This window comes from Callorhinchus milii, unplaced genomic scaffold, assembly GCF_018977255.1.
Source record: "Callorhinchus milii isolate IMCB2004 unplaced genomic scaffold, IMCB_Cmil_1.0 Scaffold1, whole genome shotgun sequence".
NCBI classification, from domain to species: Eukaryota; Metazoa; Chordata; class Chondrichthyes; order Chimaeriformes; family Callorhinchidae; genus Callorhinchus; species Callorhinchus milii.
In genome coordinates this window covers 17286045-17305503 of record NW_024704742.1, presented here as the reverse complement: position 1 = coordinate 17305503, position 19459 = coordinate 17286045, and the positions used below count along the sequence as shown (strand labels likewise).

Genomic DNA, 19459 nt, shown 5'->3' with positions numbered 1-19459 from the left:
GGGTTTTTTAATTAATTAATGTGAATCTATTTAAATAAAACTTGTACAGTGCTGTGATCAGGCCAGATCCTGGAGTACTTTGCCCGGTGAGAAGTGAGCACATTGTAGATTGATTTATGTATCTTTCAGGTTTATCGTCTGTAGAGGTGTACAATGTCAAAACAAATGAATGGTTTCACGTGGCCCCAATGAACACGAGGAGGAGTAGTGTTGGTGTGGGTGTGGTGGGAGGTAAGTACAGCTCAGCAAACTATATATTGAAGTAAATATGGAAATCCAGTCCTATAGAGTCTAATAATAAATAATAATAATCCTTGCATTTGATATAGCGCCGTATCACGTCGTTGAGATGTATCAAAGCCCTTCATAGAATATATTGTAAAGTGATTGACTGTATTTTGTGGGTGAAATTGGTCGGTTTAGGGTAGTGAAGAAAAATAACTATAACAGGAGTTATAACAGTAGCAAATTGGGCTGATTTAATAACAATTTGTACATTACAATAGTCTAGTCATCCAGGTGTGTTGTACTGTTGAATGTTTTTGTTTTAAATGGGGTGATTGGGGAGAAAAATAAAACACACAAAGTTTCTCATTGTAATTTAATTGTTCACCCTAAGGCTAAGTGGGAATAATTTCAGTGCAATGGGAGTGTTACATGGTTACTGAACTGGAATATCAGAGTCACGCTATGTTCTGTACTGCTAATGCATTCCCTTGTGTTCCATTTCCTGTCACTGCTGAAATGGGTTGCAAAGAGCAATTATCTTACAGTAAAACAACTGGGTGCATGCTGAAAAGGGGAAAGAAATAATACAATAAGTCCAGCCCTCCACACAAAGTGCTTTGCTTCACTTAAAAGTGGGGAGGGAAATGTACATTTATATAAAGCATTTTGAGCTCCATCACCACATTTTAGAGCCTAATGTTTCTGGGAAATACGATGCGGAGATTTCAAATAAGATTCCTTCATTAAGGAATCTGTTTTTGTTTTTATTCTGAATGGGGAGAGGTGAGGGGGAGAAAAACAAAAACATGCTAAGTTTCTAATTACTCCTTTATTAAGGAATCTGGCAGTACGTCACTCCAACCTGCAACTCCTTCCAACCCCATTTACTTTCTCAGAAGCCTGAACTACATAAAATTTGGCTTACGATGTTTCCCTTTTCCTCCCCTTTGCCCCTCCTGACTGGGTGTGGGAAACACCGTTGTGCTCGTAGTTCAGTTTAGAAATAAAGAAATAAATCAGCATAAGCAGTACCTTGATTTCTCTCCATCATTCTTGAAGATATTTGATTTATTTTCTGCTGAGGTGCAGCACCACAGATAACAGTTGAAAAGCTAACTTGACTAGAGGGCAGGTGTGATATAACAGCTGAGCCATATCCTATTCTCAGTTGAAAGCCATACATCCACCTTACAGCAGGGCTCACTGAATAGCAATCAAGACAGAACTGTGGCTGTTTTTCACCTCCCTACTGAAGGGCACTGAGTTTTTTTATATATATATATATCAATACACGTCTTTAAATCTGTGCTTACATTGCATTCATTCTGCCCTCTTCCCTCAAATGAGATCAGGCAACTCAGGAAAGCCCAGGTACTGGATCACGGACAGTAGAGCTCAATAGCTCAGAACTCACCGAGTCAGAGGAGAGCTGAGGGGGGATTTAGTCACAACACCTTGTTGGAGGCAGCTTGCCTTAATTCAGATGTAGAACCTCACTGAAAGGAAAAGAGATTCTTTTGGTTTTCAATAAATAATGAGTTAATGATTGTTTAAAATGTCTGTCGTTGTTATGAGTAGAATCTTGTGTGTGGGGATAACCCTTACCTCATCAGAAAATCTACCCCAGACTTTGCTGTCCAAACTGTACAGTATTTAAATCCTGTCTAGAAGATGCAAGGTAAAGATGCTTAAGACGGTCCTTTGGTGTGTTTTTTTTTCTAGGCGTGTTGTACGCAGTTGGTGGCTATGATGGAGCATCGCGGCAGTGTCTTAGCTCTGTAGAGGCTTATAACACAAACAAAAATGAATGGACCTACATCGCTGAGATGAGCACCCGAAGGAGTGGAGCAGGTTTGGGGAGATAATAAGATACAGAGCATTCCCAGCTTTTGAGAATCATCATAAATGTATTCATCGCTACAGCAAATGAGTGAAAAAACACAAATTGCCCATTTTTCCCACTTTCTGAATTGCTTGAAAATACTAACCTTGTTTTTTATTTATCTTTGAAAAAGCTTTTACTTCTGTTAAGGTATCCCTTTGCATGTCAGTTGAAGAAAAATAATTTGTGGCTTTCATTTTTTCACGTCAATACTTTAAATCTGTATTTACACTGCAGTATTTCTCTTGAACCAAATTTTATTTTCAATGCAGTGTGTTCAAGCTGCTGTTTTGTGTGTTATTTCTATAAATAGAATACTTATAGAACATACTTTGCCACATATGTAGTGGTTTTAAAACAAGTTGTATAAATAGGTTCCTAATAGAGTCACTACACTAGCAATTACCTTGACGGCACCTTTGGATAGTTTATGTTGATCAGGCACCATATAAATGCAAGCTATTCTTGCTTGGCACAGGATATCCTTTTGGTTCTTGTAGGTTCAGCCTGTGGAGATCTTCTATTTGGGGGCTTCACTTTGCACCAGGGAGCAGCACTGCACTGGTGGGTACTTTGGGGAACGTTCTGCAGGGAATCCTGTTTGTTGGACAGTAGTCAGGAAGCATTCCCAGCTGCTAGTCATCTTGGGATGGGCATCTACCAGTTGCCAGCTGGGCCAGCCTCCAAAGCCAGTCTCCGGGATTCCCTGTAGTGCTGTATCCTGGCATGCATAGACCTGATGCCAACGGAGTATCTATCTCCCTGGCTCAAGGAGACATCTGACTGTCAGATATGCACAAAGCAACAAAAAAAGATGTTCTCTACCAGTTAAGATTTTTTATTTGATTTTACTGTTCCATTGCTGGGCAGTATTTTAAATACCCTGGAGTAATTACTTCATCGCCACTAATTTCCAGCACACGTTATTGATACACGAGAGAATGTGTAACGGTGTCAGGAAGGAAATAGTGTTTACAGAAATGTTTTACTGAGAAGGTTTACTCCCTGGGAGCAAACGCAAAGGCGTGATTTCCAAACATTGATTAGTTTCAAAATGTAATGCCTCGTGAATGCTCTTCAGTAATCCTGCTCAATGTTGCCTTGAATCCTGCTAATTTGTGGCATTTTTATGGTGTGTTCCATTAATAATCTGGCATTTGATATAGTGCCTTTCATGTCAAGGGATATCTCAAAACATTTACAGGATATACGGCGATGTGTAGTGACTCTTTTTTGTTCTTTAGTTAAGTCGATAGCCAAATGCATATGCAAAGTGGACACAAATTTATAGCAAAACCCATTACTTGGTCCTCCATTTAAAAAAAAATACAAATAATTTTAAAGTGGTCATTATGAATTGAAATAAATCAATTGAAAATCAATAAGCTATCACTGTATTCTCTTTAAAATGACTCTCTTTTATGAAGTCTCCATCCTCAAAGATTAATCTTTTACATTTTCAAATGTGTGTTTGTGTGATTTTATTTTGGAGTGTTTCAAATTCGCTGTCCACTCGATTTCTATTTTATTCGATGAGTTTTAAGCAGTAATGGTGCAGTGTTCATTCGGTTGAGTTCTTGACGGTTTGAAAATCGATGTACAGCTTGTCAATCTTTCTGCAATTGAAGGTTGATCAGTGGAAATTGCTTGTTTTGCTGCAGGGGTGGGAGTGTTGAACGGTTTGCTCTATGCTGTTGGAGGTCACGATGGCCCACTGGTGAGGAAAAGTGTGGAAATGTACGATGCTTCTTTAAACTCCTGGAAGCAGGTTGCAGACATGAACATGTGCAGGAGGAATGCAGGTAGGATGCGTGAGCCAAGAATCTATTAGTAGATTTACACACGCTGTCCACGCGTGGGTTGACTTGTTTTTTTTCCCCCCCTGAAGCAGTGTGCACAGTGAATGGTCTATTGTACGTCGTCGGGGGAGATGATGGTTCCTGTAACCTTGCATCCGTGGAATATTACAACCCAGTGTTAGATAAATGGCTACTTCTACCACAGTGTATGAGCACAGGAAGAAGTTATGCAGGTAATTCGCTGATTTTTTTCCTTTCAAACTGAATATAACCATTTTCACAATAGATTTTACTTTTTTAGCAGTAGCGAATTCCTTGGAATTAGCTGATAAGCCACACCTTTAGAAGACTCGATTTGAAACATTTTCTGTATTTGTGTGGAAGAGTGCCCTCTACAGCCCTAACAGCCCATTGCATCTTTTTGATCTAAAAAAAGATATTGGTGCCAATATCATTGTCTGGGTAGAATAAATCAGTGTTTTGTGTTTTAAGTTGTGGTTTGGTGGATGAGAATTTCCTGATGGGACTCTGCAAGTCTGAATGTAACTTTATGCTGTTCTTGCTGGAGCTGGACAACCCTCACAATTCCAAATGCAGGTTCCTTTGCACCGCACAGTTGTCCATGAGCTGGAGTGCAGGATGTCCTGACCATGGCTGTCCTGTGCTTGGTTGATATGTTGCATCAGTTTACAACAAATGCCCCTTATTTCCTCCCCCGAGGATGGAGTGCTGTGCCTTTGCAAGGTGCTCTGTCAGGCTGAAGAACCTAAAGGCTCATCGGCTGAATTATAATGTCAGTGAAAGCTGGCACTGTGACTCAGGCTGTATGAATAGGACTCCAGTGTCCTGTCTCCTGTGTGAATGGGACTCTACAGTTCTATGAATGGGGCCCCAGTGTATTGATGTCTTGTCTCTGTATACATTTGTGAATGGGGTTTCTGATATTCTGCTTCCACAACTCTGTGAATGTTTTGTCTCTGCAACTGCTTGTTTCTGCCCCCCCCCCCACTCCCTCCCCCATTTTGTCGATGTGAAAATTCTACTTGCAGTTCATTCCGCCATTCTTTGAGAAACTGCCTCCCACGTTGGCTCTGCCCAAGACTCCTGATAACTGAGACCATTTCTGTCTCCCCTCTAGGTGTTACAGTGATTGACAAGCCTTTATGACTGAACATGCGCAGTGAAGACTGGATTCTGCGATGAAATGGTTATTTCATGAAGTAGCTCAACTTTTTAGCACTTCCTTGCTAATTGGCACATTAGCAGCGAGCATTTAGAGCAGTGTGGAAGAGGCCAGACAGCCATGTCTTGTCAACAGGAATAGAAGATTACGATGATTTGCACTTGGAACAGAAGCACTACATGGAAAGGAGCTACATTACAGCCATCAGCGAGTCATGCTGGAATGAAGCCTGGCGTAGGATTTGACTTCTAAAAGTTGATATAGAGAAACACTGACATAGGTCAGGTAAAATAGACTTGAAGGTATTGCATAAGGCAATGCAGTACTTTGTTGCGGTTGCCACGGATAAACAATCACACACAAACCTTGTGAAAAGGAAAACAAGGAAACGGCTAAATATTGTGCAGTGGCAATTAATACGTCAAACTGTGGAGGCCAATGTGTTTGGTGCCAACGGTTTTCTTTTGGTTACAAGATCATAATTTTGTCGACCCCCTGCAGTTGGTGCAGCACACAAAGACTTGAGTAAACTTATAGGTTATTGGTTTGGCACTAAGAAAACTGTTAGTCGAGGACAGTATTATTTGTAGGGAAGAAGTGTTCAGCACTAAATTGACATTTTTGAAAGAAAAGAAAAAAAAATCATGACTGTACCAAAACTTTTAAATGCATTTTAAGAAAAAAATTCATGCAGTTAACAAGTACAGGAAGATTTTGATTGTACAATTTTACTCACTGTTTCTATTAAATCATGACTGTTTTGATGCATTCCTGTTTTTTTGTGTCTCTTGCTTTACCTGAAGTAGCTTTCGGCATGAAGAGCAGTTTTGTAGGTTTACGTTAAGTGTGTGCGTTTTCACTGAATCGCATGATGTGTTCGCTGATACACCGTACATTTATGTACTGGTTAGGTTTGCTGCTGGTTTGAATAATACTTGCCAATTTTGTTCAGTATTTTGAGTAAATGCTGTAAGGGATATGAACATTCTGAGGAATTAATTTCAATTTTTGGGGGAGAAAATTTTAAACTGTTTCTGCATCCTTCTAAATTATTGTTTGAATAAAACTTTCTATTGTGTTTGATTGTAAATCTCTTCTCTGTTTTTTTTTAAATTTGGAGGTGGGGAAAGTAGAAAGCAACACACAACAAAGAATTTTGAATGTAACGTAGTTGTTTACAACTGTTTCTGGAAATCTTACATTGATTGAATTAATTTTAAAGAGGCTGAGATTCTGGTACAATTTTAAGCAATAAAAATTACCCCTTTAATATCTGTCAAACTTGAACAGAATGGTTACAGAAATAGGATCTTTTGACTTTAATAAATATGCAACTTGTCACTACCACTTAAGTAGCCATGCTGTCAATATCCCAGCCATTTCCCAAGCAAAATGTTAATAAAGGACTCCGTTTTACTTGTCACTGCACTTAACGCAAGACTAGTTGCATTCTAGAAATTCTTGTAAGTACTTACTTTGGATAATTTGCCCTATAATATAGCATCTTACATTGCAGAAGCCTCTGGTCTTTTAGAGGGCTGAGCAGAAAAACCTCCCACCTTATGAGGTGACGGGTAGGGTGTGTGACCATAGTGTCACTCTCCAATAGACCAGAGATGTGATGGTTCTGCGTATGCATGCCCAACCTCCACAAATGTTTCCCGTCTCAGGACCTTCTTTGACCGTGCCTTCAGTCATCCTCCCACCCTTGCCCTCCACCTTTCTTGATTCCAACCCCCATCTTGGGTGCAAACCCTAGACATCCTAAGACAAATCCAGTGCCTTGGGATGTCCTCCTGACATGAAATGTGCTATATAAATGCAACTTCTTGCTGCTGAAGGAGGTACTGTTGTAATATCTGATGGCAGACACCAGAGGCTCCCAAGTGAGTTCTGACATTGTTACAGCAGCCTCCTGTCTTGTGGCAAAAATATGATGCTGCAACTTCACGTTTCCCTACTGCAGCGAGCAGGCAGGCTGGGCCTCGGGTTAACATACATTACAAAATTAAATTTGTAAAGCGCCTTTCATCTCATCTGAAGGACAGGTCCTCTGACAATGCAGGCTCCACCCCCACATTGTACTGTGGTGTCAGCCTAGCAATATAAATACATGTAAGGTATTAGACCAGAAAACCTCAGCGTGCACAAAATAAAGAGCTGTCCATCAGGAAAGGTGAAGAAGAAACCTCACTTGAGTGCAAATATTGGTCACTGACTGAAGGTTTCCAGATACCGTGAAGCTGCTGTCAGCAAAGCTACTAATCAAATACCAGGCTGCATTTTGAGGGCATTTGGCTATAATTCAAGTTGAACAAATCGATCATTGTATACATTACTGATGAATGTGAATCTGAAATGTTCTTGTTTGAGCACCCTACCTTCAAAAGATATTGAATCATAAGGAAAATAATAAGGAAAAGCATTCAGAGAGGAGCAACAAACAACTTCTAAGTTATGAGAAATAGCTCGCACACCTGAACTTGTTCTCACCATGAAAAAGAGTGAGTGTAAAGATTTTTAAATGGGGTGAGACAATATAGGTCACCCTCTCGCTGTCTTTGTCACTGCCACTAGTTAATAGGGTGAAGATTGCATTTTCAGTTTTTTACATTTTTGAACATATCAAATCTGTTATGAAATATCACATTTTACCATCTATTCCTAAAGCCTGGCAGGAGGTATGAACCTCTTCCCCCACCTCCTCCATGATTTGTGGTTTTAAGCTCCATTTGTGGGAAGTTGAACTCACAATCTTAGCTGACAGCAGTGCAGTGCTGCAGGGACTGCTGCAATGTCATCCTTCTTGACCTCAACTGCCTTTGACAATGTAGCCCATTCTATCCTTCATGATTCTGTCCTTATCTGGTTTCACCTATCCCAGCTTATCCACTTTGTAATCTGCCAACAGCTTCTCCTGCTGCCCCTGCACTGTGATGTACGGTATTCCTCAAAGCGCTTATCTTCTGTTTTTAATATCTACATCCTCATGTTCTGAAATGTGATCGTGAGGCACTGGGTTAACTTTCACATGTTTTGAATGATCCCAAACTATCTCTGACTCCACCCTCGACTCCAGGACCAATTGCTTATTGGATATCAATACCTGGATGAGAGCTAACTTTTTCCAGTTGAATTCAACAAGATAGAGGCTTTCCTGCTTGGCTCCTATCAGCGCCTTTTCACCTCAGGCACTAACAATATCAATCTATTTGGATACACACTCCACCTCACGGAGCCATTGAATTTTGTTCGACTCTTAACTGTTCTTTAAACTCCACATCCATGCCTTGCCATGTTCAGTTTTCCTCCACCTCTGCAACATTGCCTGCCTCCACCACTACCTCTCTCCTCAGGCCGCCGAGACATCTATCCATGCTTTCATCATATCCAAGTTCGGCTACACCAACTCCCTGCTCGCTGGACTTCCCAACTCTTCCCTCTGCAAGTTACAGACCATTCAGAACTCTGCAGTTCATGTCCTCTCCCACACTAGGTTTCAAAAGCCTATCACACCCATCCTCACCCACTGGCTTCCCATCCCCCAGAGATTGTCTTCACTTATAAATCCCTCCAAGATTTGTCCCACCCTACTGCTGCGACCTACTAAAATCCTATCAACCTGACTGCTTCTTCCACTTGACAGGCTCTGGCCTGCTTCATGTCCCCCACCCAGTCCACCCCACCTTCAGTGGTTGGGCTCTCCACCTATCTGCCGCCACTACTGAACTCCATCCTGGAGACCCTTCACCTCACCCCTTCCCTTGCCTTTCTTCTTTGACCACACTTTCGGCTATCTTTCCGCCCCCACCCCTTGGGCTCCAGCCCAGAACTTGGTAATTTATTGAATTAATTCTTAACTTTGAAATCACTTTTCTGTAGTTCTTAAAAGAACATCAAATAAACTGGCTTCAAAATTAAACTGTATTTAAAAATTGGCAAGTTCTGGATGTTCTAAGATGCTAAGAAAATAAAGTAAACCTAGACCCAGGTGAAAGTTCTCCCCCATTTTCCTTATGATTTTTCCCAAGCAAAACATGATGATCAGTGCCAAAGCAAGTAATGCACGGACTGAAGACAAATGTAAGGATTAACCATCCTCAACTGGAAGAGAAATAAAACCTTCAGACACAGTAATACTCCTAGATGTCTGTGACAAATATTAACATATAAAAAGGAAATCTAGCAACCATGATAAAGTAAAGGATATTACACTCCATCTTTGGCTATACAATCATACTGATAGATTCTGCAATTCATAAAAAACCCTCCCATGAGTCGTGACCAATTTGAACTTCTACTTTAAAAAACATACTCAGTGGGGATCATCTATTATTGCTACTCAATGAGATATGATTATATAGTTTTCTGAAAAATACTTGGTATTCTGTATTCTATTTATTGTACAGTTACTTCAATTGCCTCAGATTTTTCTGTGTAAATTGCACAGCAAGAAATGCCTCAGGAATTTATCTACAGTACATACTGCACAGTAAATACACAATCATTCGGGAAAACAGGTTAAACTGAATTATTGAGGAATTACCTTTACAAACTGAAAAAAGTCTGACACATCAGTTTCTTCTCAGGCTACTTTGGGATCCTAGATTCAGGTATTTAATGACTGATGTTGCTAATATCAGGACTGGCTGTTCACATGCTTAAAGTTATTTAATAATGCCATTCAAATAATGACGTGACTTTATACATGAATTCACAAATTATTAGTGACATTCAATATACATAATAAAATAAATAATTCTTGGTTTGGCATTGCGCCTTTCACGCTGGGAGGAAGCACTTCACAGGATTTAATCTAAGTGTAGTGACTGCAATTTGTAGGCAAATAATGCAGCTAATTTTTACACAGCAATGTCCCACAAACAGCTATGAAGTGAATGACCAATTTCATCTGAGGAATTGTAACAAGGGAAGGGACTGGGATGGAGTTCCAAAGGATGGGGACAGAGACGCTGAAGGCCCGTCCGCCGATGGTGGAGTGGACCGGCCGGTGGATGTGGAACAGGCTGGAGCTTGCTGGGCGGAGGGAGCGGACAGGTTGATGTGGCGTTAGCAGGTCACAGAGGTAGGAAGGAGCAAGGCTGTGGAGGGCTTTCAAGGCGAGCACAGGGATTTGGAACTCTATTCTCTGGGGGATGGGGAGCCAGTGGAGCCGGGCGAGGGTTGGGGTGAAAGGGTCATGGAGCCTGGTGCGAGAGAGGACACAAGCTGCAGAGTTCAGGATGATCTGCAGCTTGTGGAGGGGCAAGACCGACAAGCAGGGAGTTGGTGTAGTTGAGCCTAGATGTTATAAATGCATGGATAAGGGTTTCAGTGGCCTGAAGGGAGAGGCTGTGGTGCTGGCCAAGTCCTGCTGCTGGACCATAATAACCTCACAGCCAGTCCATACACCAAAAAGTCTTTGATTGAGTGTCCTTACAGGCTCTGACAGAGTCTGGAGAAAGTGCAGGTAAATGTCACTGAAAGGACTCGCTCTTTCAAAGAGGCAGCACAGATACAATAGGCCAAATGGCCTTCTTCTGTGCTGTTGATTTCTTTGGTTCTATTTGCTAACGGTTCACATTTTAAGAAGAAACTGAGCTGGTCACAGGGACCAAAATGGTTGAGAAATAATTTCTCACACTACTTCACTTCAACTACTAATGGAAAGATGGAATGTAACTAATTTAACTACAACTCTACCTCTTTTAACAGTTTCATAGTTTAAATAGCATGTACCTCATGCAATAGGTGACAAAACTATTAGGTAACCACTATTTAATATGTTTAGCACAGACCAGCTGCAGATCCTGTGTAAAAAATAGACTGCACAATTTCCAGGAAAAAAATCTCCGAAAAGGTTATATAAAATCAGACAGGAGAATTTTGAGGAATATTGCGTAGAATCTCATCCATGGTTTCTCCAGAAGGGCTTGTATCTCTGTGAACAATGTTTGGTTTTTCTCTGTTTATATAACTGCCTTTTGGAGATTAGAGTCACAGAGTGCTTGTTTGTGTTATGCATATTGGTGGAAAGAGAGATGCACTATGTTATAACCATAAAAAGACGATTGTCCTTCACAGATTATCCACAGATCCGCTTGGTTAGATGATGTTTCATCTCGTGCGTCATTGTGTGGGTGGAGAGGCAACCAGCACCAGAGAATTGTTTACACAATTCAGGTTAATGCTCTGAGGCGATTTGCATTGTGAATGCAATAACTCTTAGTCATCTAAGACTAACTGCTTTTGTTGCTGCACTGGCGTCAGTGAGAACATTTTACTGTTATTGTGAGATGACTTGATGCAAATCAATAATAGTATAGCATCTATACACTCAAAATCCAAGATTGCCTCTCAATCTATCCACAGCTCTAGACCTTGTCACAGGGATCAGGGGACTCAAAGCACAAATTACAGGGTAAAACAGAGATAACTGGAAGAACATTGGGACACAGACAGTAAATCTTTAATATCAGACATAACAAAATGTCCTTTTGTATTTTGATGGGGAAATGATTCTTGATATCAAGGAGATATAAAGCTCGACAAAGCTCCTACCACCCATTGCTCGGAGCTCCATTCACATCCTATTGCCCAGCCATCAGTGTACAGCACCACTGTCAATCACCCACCACCAACACACTCCCACTCCCAGCAAGACATATAGAGGCCTGACAGCAGTGGCTCCTGATACAAAAGGTAGCAATCAGAGCATTATACTTGAAGCGAATAAACTTTATTGTGTGGTTGAAGTACACGATTGCATCTATTGAAACGTAAATGAAAAGCATAATAACAAGCTGATAAGTTTCATGGTATTTTTCAATTAGGACCACTACCCTCAATGCGTTTTGCCTTGCTGGGTGGAGGAGGTTCTATAACTATGTACTTCACTGATGAGCAAGGCAGGTTGGTAGACAATTATTGGTTCCCTGGATCTCCCTACCAAAGCTGTCATGGAACATCATCATCACAATGACTGCTGTAGGTTAAAGAGAAAGCCCACCACAACCCGCTCAGGGCAACCAGGGATGGACAATAATGTCCAGATACTGAGAATATGTAAGAAAACGTTGGTTTGCTGTTATTCCTTCCAGGAGGATATAAAAGTAAATCTTCCATCAATACCTTATATAAAATACCATAATTGATTGAATAATTGAATAGTCCCTCTATTTCTCTTTGGAATGTTGCAAAATTAATCCCATTGTTTAAAAAGTTATGATTTGCCAGAAATATGCATTTAAAATAGCTGTTGAGGGGATTTATCCTTCATTAAAGATCATGCAGAATTTTCTGTGTGGTCATTATTGGCCCTGTTTGTGTCCAGGGAACAGAGAGAGACTGTTAACTGGCATATAACATACTCTTATAGACACACAGTATATGAGATAATGAACAGATAAATGCTGTATTGCCTCCACATTGAGAATATTGATTCAATAGCAATTTAAAAAGATTAGGTCCATAATTTATGTTTGCCTGCAGGTTGACATTAAAATTTCCATAGCACTTTTTGAAAAGAGAAAGGAGTTTCTCCCGGTGCTCTAGCCAACAATGCCCCAGGAGAAACGGATCATTCATTTTTCATGGCTATTTGTGGGATGTTGCTGTGCACACATTAGCTATTACATTTTGCCTGCAAATTACACAGGCACTACAATTTACACTAAATTTCGGTGAAGTGCTTTGAGAATGGCACTATATCAAATGCAAGATTATTATTGCCATTTATGATGTCATGAAAATTGCACTAAACTTGGAGATTTGTACTTCCAAACACATTTTTCCAGGGTCAATGAGTTGGTTTTGCTGTGTGGTGGCCCCTAAAAATATAAATATTAAAAGTCAGGTTGATGTTTTGGGTTAACTTTACTGGATGCACTGAAATGACCAGTCAACAACCTCTCTTCAATATTTTTTTCCCGTGTCTTCACTGTTCTCTACAGAGGAAGGATATGGTGCAGCAAAGATTTAACATTTTATAAGAAGAGCTGCCGCAACCCAAAAACATGTAGTTATAGTTTTGTACCTACTTTTGCTCTGGCCCATATGGCTTTGTGGACTGGATGCAGGATGAATACAGAAGTAGCCGTATTTGGTGTAATGACATCAAATCAATGAGGGTCAGGCACAACTTGACAAGCACTTGTCACGTAGCTCCATTAGAAACTGAGGAAGAACAACCTTTTAATCCAAACAACACTCGTAGGAACATAATCACCAGTTAAGTATAAAGTCAGACAACATAGCAGAAGAGTAAGAAGAGTTAATGAAATTTTCCCTTTAATAATCAATTACATTTCTCTTTTTACTTCAAAAGCACTAGTTCTTTACTGCTGGAGTTAATCCCTATTGAAAAATAAAGAATGGAGGGAGAGAGTTCTTCAGGCACCGACACGACTCATGTCATGGCTGTGAGGAAAGGGCAGCCTGACAGACATCTAGCACATTTCTGAATGGTTTTACAAGCTCACAAGAGCAGAGTGGATGAAGAAAGTTCTTCAGCACACTGATCTTAGTCTTATTGAATAGCCACCTTACAAGTTGTTTCTTAAACCAGTCCAGTGGGGTCTTTTCCACAAGCACCTTTCCTTTCACTTGTTGATCAACGGTGTAAAGAAATACTTCCTGGTGTTTGTCCTAAAAGTGCCTGCCACAACCGTGTGCTTTCTTCTCCTGCCGCCTTTGAGTATCTGACATTATTAGGTTCACTTTCTCTATTCCATTTAGCATATATGCCTCTTCTTTAATATTTCGTTGTAAGCCTGAAAAGCCCTAGCTTATCCAGTTGTTAATAGCAAATTTCTCTGATATTGGTGATTAGCTAATTGCTCTTTCCTAAACTGTCTGCCCCCTTTTTGTTGCAGTGTCCAGAGCTGTGGTTATTAAACTCAGTCCTCATGTCCCTTGCAGTTACATGCTGTGACTTGGTTACGTGCTTGTGCTGTTTCCAAAATAGGGTGTTCTGTTACATGACTTATATCCTCTTGGAGAAAGAGAAAGCTATCGTTGCTTGTTGGCTCCAAGCTGATATAGTGTTGGGATTGAGTTGATCTTCTGTGATGGTCTCAGTAGTCCAGTTTTTGAGCCAGGCAGGTCTGGAGTAATAATAATAATAATCCTTGCATTTAATGTAACACCTTATCACGTTGTTGAAACAGCTCAAAGAGCTTCACAGAATATAATGTAAAGTGGGTTGACTGTGCATTTGTGGGCGATCTCTTGGATTTGACACGAGCCTCACTGTATCGTCTGGACTGCTCCTTCCTTTTTCTCCCAGCCTCTCTCTCTCTTCAAGGCATTGTTGAAGGATGAATCTCTGGCTCATCAGCAACATTTGGAGGAACAGATCAATCACTTGGGGCATGGATTACTTCCACTTGGCTCCGGTTAACTATGCAAGTCAAAACTCTAATGGGGAGTGTGGTCCGAGCTAGACAAGTAGCTGGAAGCTTACAGGTAGCACTGACAACAGCAAGTTACGTGGCTTTAGCTGGTTACACTACAGCAGTTCTCCAACACTGTGGTTTCACCAATAATCACCAATATTTTGCCAACCTGCACTAAAACCTTCTGGAATTAAGTGAACTGTATTTATGCCTTCTAGGAGAGAGAGTGCGCTTTCTATTCAAGGGAACTTCCCATGCACATGTCAAATTCTCAGTAATATAAAGCTTTAAGCAAGTTGATGGGTGTCAGGCACTTGGTTGACCAAATAATAAAGAATTGTAATAAAAATGTCAATCACATGGTAATGATTTACAATTGAAAACTGCAATGGCCCAGTTGGGTTTTGTGTAATATGGCTGTTGTAGATCCTATTGTATTATGACCGAGGTGGCGTTGTGTGTGTGCACTGATTTCTATCGTCCATCAATCACTGGAGAAATCTTTTCACTAAATATAGGCTGCTATATTTAGCGACTAGTATATGAATGTCTCTTACAAGTATACAGAATAAGGTCAAGTATGAAATGTATTTAAGAAAGCTTTTACAAGGAATATGTTCCATTGCTCCTACACACTGGTATATTGCCCTTTGTTATTTTATTTTCCTTGCTTTATTTTCTTCATCAATTTTTCTCTGTCCTATCCTGAAATGGTTTTGACTTCTTGTTCTTTCATAAACCCTTTGATATCTCGGAAATATAAAAATGATCAGAATTTTTTAAAGCAGTGTTATAATGCAGATTGTGTTACCACAAGTAAAGTTGAGTCAAAAATAGCATTTAAAACAGGATTATACAAACACTTGAAAAAGAGGCACTTGGACAGACTATCAAATCCCTGCTATTTGCTGTGATGGTCAATTTTTCAAACGTTGGAAAATAGATTGTCAATTTGAAAATCAATTGATTTTTATATCTTGCTGGGATAAAATATCAGCAACAAAAATCTTAGAAATGTAATCCCAATTCTCTGCTTTCACTCCTACCCTTTTATAGCTTTATTTTTCATGTTTGTTTAATTCTCTGTGTGTGGAGTGAGGGATTTCTTTTTAAAAATCTGATATCTTTTTAATTTCTTTAAAAAGCCCTCTGAGACACGTCCAGCGTGGAGGCCTCTATATAATATAAATCCAAGTTGTTGTTGTTGTTGTTGTTGATTTGTGTGTGTGTAGATTGAGAGCTGTGTGCGTGGATTGAGGTTATGTGTGTGCGAAGTGAGGCTTTGAGTGTGGAGTAAATCTTTGTGTGTGTGGAGTGAGGCAGTATGTAATATATGTGTGTGTGTGTGTGTGTGGAGTGAGGCTGTATATAATATATATGTAATATGTGTGTGTGGAGTGAGGCTGTGAGTGTGTGCAGGAGGCTGTGTGTGTGTGTGTGTGTGTGTGTGCAGGAGGCTGTGTGTGCGAGTGTGTGTGTGGAGTGAGGCTGTGTGTGTGTGTGAGGCTGTGTGTGTGTGTGTGTGTGGAGTGAGGCTGTGTGTGTATGTGTGTGAGGTTGTGTGTGTGTGAGCGAGTGAGGCTGTGTGTGTGTGTGAGCGAGTGAGGCTGTGTGTGTGTGTGTGGAGTGAGGCTGCGTGTGTGTGGGGGGGAGGGGAGGCTGTGTGTGTGGGGGACTGTGTGTGTATATGGGGGGAGGCTGTGTGTGTGTGTGAGACTATGTGTGTGGGTGGGGGGGGACTCTGTTTGTGTGTGTGGGGCTGTGGTCCTACCTTTCACACCGCCTCCACTTTGTCGCGACAAACGGCTTATCCTCCAGCCCCTGCACTGTCTCGTGTGTTGGTCCTCAGGGCTCTGTCCTCGGTCGTCTCCTCTTCATCTTCTACATAATAATAATCCCTCCAAAACCAAAAACAATAATAAATTGGTCATTTTCAATCTACGACTATTTGTGGGACATTGCTGTGCGCAATTGGCTGCCGCGTTCTCCCACAAATATACAGTCAATTCACTTTACAGTGTGAAGCGCTTTGGGACGTCCTCCTGACATGAAAAGCGCTATATCAAATGCAAGGATTATTATTATTATTATTATTATTACATGCTCCATCTTGGTGACATCATCCGCAGACATAGGGTAAATTTCCACATGTATGGGGATGACACACCACTCTATCTCTCTGCATCCACCCTCAACTCCAGGACTACTGGTGTCCTCCTGACCTCAAGTCCTGGATGAGGGCCAACTTTCTCCAACTCAACGTCAGCAAGACCGAGGTCCTCCTGATTGGCTCGCGCCAGCGCCTCCGCACCTCGGGCGCTGGCAGCATCAGCCTCCACGGCTGCACACTCAACCTCACTAAGCCAGTCAGGAACCTGGGTATCTTGTTTGACCCTGAACTGTCCTTTCTCCTCCACATCCGCGCCATGACCGGCACTGCCTACCACCACCTCCGCAACATTGCCAGACTCCGTCACTGCCTCACCCCTCAGGCTGCCGAAACCCTCACCCACGCATTCGTCACATCAAGGCTCGATTACGGGAACTCCCTCCTCATCGGCATTCCCAACTCTTCCCTTCACAAACTGCAGATCATCCAAACCTCTGCAGCTCGTGTACTCTCATGCACCAGGTTCCATGACTCCATCACTCCCACCCTCACCCGACTCCACTGGTCCCCCATCCCTCAGAGGATCGAGTTCAAGATCCTCGGCATCACCTTTAAGGCCATCCATGGCCTTACTCCCTCCTACCTCTCTGACCTGCTGACTCCTAACAACCTGTCCGCTCCCTCCATTCATCGGGCTCCGGTCTGCTCCATGTCTCCCGCCCGACCATCGGTGGCCGGGCTTTCAGCCTCTCTGCCCCCACACTCTGGAACTCCACCCCACGGTCCCTTCCCCTCGGTTCCTCCCTTGCCTCCTTCAAGGCCGGTCTCAAGACTCTTCTCTTCGATCGTGCCTTTGGTCTCCCTCCCACCCCTCTGCCTTCCCTCACCTCTACACCACCCCTTCCCCATGTGCGGGACCCGACACCTGACTGTTCAGCGCTTTGGGACGTCCTCCCAACGTGAAAGGCGCTCTATAAATGTAATTTTGTTGTTGCTGTGTGTTTGTGGGGGGGGGGAGGCTGTGTGGGGCTTATGTGTGTGTGTGTGTGAGGCTGTAGGTGTGTGGGGGGGGGGAGGCTGTGTGTGGGGCTGTATGTGTGAGGGGCTGCGTGTGTGTGAGTGGCTGTATGTGTGTATGTGAGTGGCTGTATGTGTGTGTGTGTGTATGTGTGTGTGAGTGGCTGTATGTGTGTGTGTGAGGGGCTGTATGTGTGTGTGTGAGGGGTTGTGTGTGTGTGTGTGTGTGAGGGGCTGTATGTGTGTGAGTGGCTGTATGTGTGTATGTGAGTGGCTGTATGTGTGTGTGAGAGGGGCTGTGTGTGTGTATGTGAGTGGCTGTATGTGTGTGTGTGAGGGGCTGTATGTGTCTATGTGTGTGTGTGTGAGGGGTTGTGTTTGTGTGTGTGTGTGTGTGTGTGGTGAGGGGCTGAGTGTGTGTGAGTGGCTGTATGTGTGTATGTGAGTAGCTGTATGTGTGTGTGTGAGGGGCTGTGTGTGTGTGTGTGAGGGGCTGTGTGTGTGTGTGTGTGTGTGTGAGGGGCTGTGTGTATGTGTGTGTGAGGGGCTGTGTGTGTGTGTGCGTGTGAGGGGCTGTGTGTGTGAGGGGCTGTGTGTGTGTGTGAGGGGCTGTGCGTGTGAGTGTGTGTGTGTGTGTCTGTGTGTGGGGGGGGGGGTGCTGTGTGTGTGTGTGTGTGGGGGGGGGGGTGTGTGTGTGGGGGGGGTGCTGTGTGTGTGGGTGGGAGGTGCTGTGTGTGTGTGGTTGGGGGGGAGGTGCTGCGTGTGTGTGTGTGTGGGGGGGGGGGGTTGTGTGTGTGTGGGGGGGGCTGTATGTGTGTGTGTGTGTGTGAGGGGCTGTATGTGTGTGTGTGACGAGCTGTGTGTGTGGGGTTGTATGTGAGTGTGTGTGAGGGGCTGTGTGTGTGTATGTGAGTGGCTGTATGTGTGTGTGTGAGGGGCTGTGTGTGTGTTTCTGTGTGAGAAGCTGTATGTGTGTGTGTGTGTGTGACGAGCTGTGTGTGTGGGGTTGTATGTGAGTGTGTGTGAGGGGCTGTGTATGTGTGTGTGAGGGGCTGTGTGTGTGTGTGTGTGTGAGTGTGAGGGGCTGTGTGTGTGTGTGTGAGGGGCTGTGTGTGTGTGTGTGAGGGGCTGTGTGTGTGTGTGGGGGGCGGGGGGCTGTGTGTGTGTGTGGGGGGGTGCTGTGTGGGGGGGGGGGCTGTGTGTGTGTGGGGGGGTGCTGTGTGGGGGGGGGGCTGTGTGGGGGGGGTGCTGTGTGGGGGGGGGGCTGTGTGGGGGGGGGCTGTGTGTGTGGGGGGGGCTGTGTGGGGGGGGGTGCTGTGTGGGGGGGGCTGTGTGGGGGGGGGCTGTGTGTGTGGGGGGGGGCTGTGTGGGGGGGGGGGGGGGCTGTGTGTGTGGGGGGGGCTGTGTGGGGGCTGTGGGGGGTCTGTGTGTGTGTGGGGTGATGGGGGCTGTGTGTGTGTGGGGGGGCTGTGTGTGTGGGGGGGGGGCTGTGTGTGGGGGGGGGGCTGTGTGTGTGTGTGGGGGGGGTGCTGTGTGTGTGTGGGGGGGGCTGTGTGTGTGTGTGGGGGGGGCTGTGTGTGTGGGGGGGGGGCTGTGTGTGTGTGGGGGGGGGCTGGTGTGTGTGGGGGGGGCTGTGTGTGTGTGGGGGGGGGGCTGTGTGTGTGTGTGGGGGGGGGGCTGTGTGTGGGTGGGGGGCTGTGTGTGTGGGGGGGCTGTGTGTGTGTGTGGGGGGGGGGGGCTGTGTGGGGGGGCTGGGGGGGGCTGTGTGTGTGTGGGGGGGCTGTGTGTGTGGTGGGGGGGGGCTGTGTGTGTGTGGGGGGGGGCTGTGTGTGGGGGGGGCTGTGT

At 43.6% G+C, this 19459-nt stretch overlaps 1 protein-coding gene across 1 annotated transcript in view; it reads left to right on the top strand.

Annotated features, from left to right (window-relative positions):
• The window catches only part of LOC103187166 (kelch-like protein 2), a 54126-nt gene extending 47944 nt beyond the window's left edge, over nucleotides 1-6182 (top strand). The window contains exons 11-15 of the mRNA XM_007906547.2: nucleotides 130-231; nucleotides 1951-2079; nucleotides 3772-3912; nucleotides 3999-4142; nucleotides 5048-6182. Coding sequence (XP_007904738.2) covers nucleotides 130-231; nucleotides 1951-2079; nucleotides 3772-3912; nucleotides 3999-4142; nucleotides 5048-5076 — 545 coding nt within the window. The 3' untranslated portion in view covers nucleotides 5077-6182. The remainder of the gene's footprint in view (nucleotides 1-129; nucleotides 232-1950; nucleotides 2080-3771; nucleotides 3913-3998; nucleotides 4143-5047) is intronic.
• Nucleotides 6183-19459: the final 13277 nt, after the last annotated feature.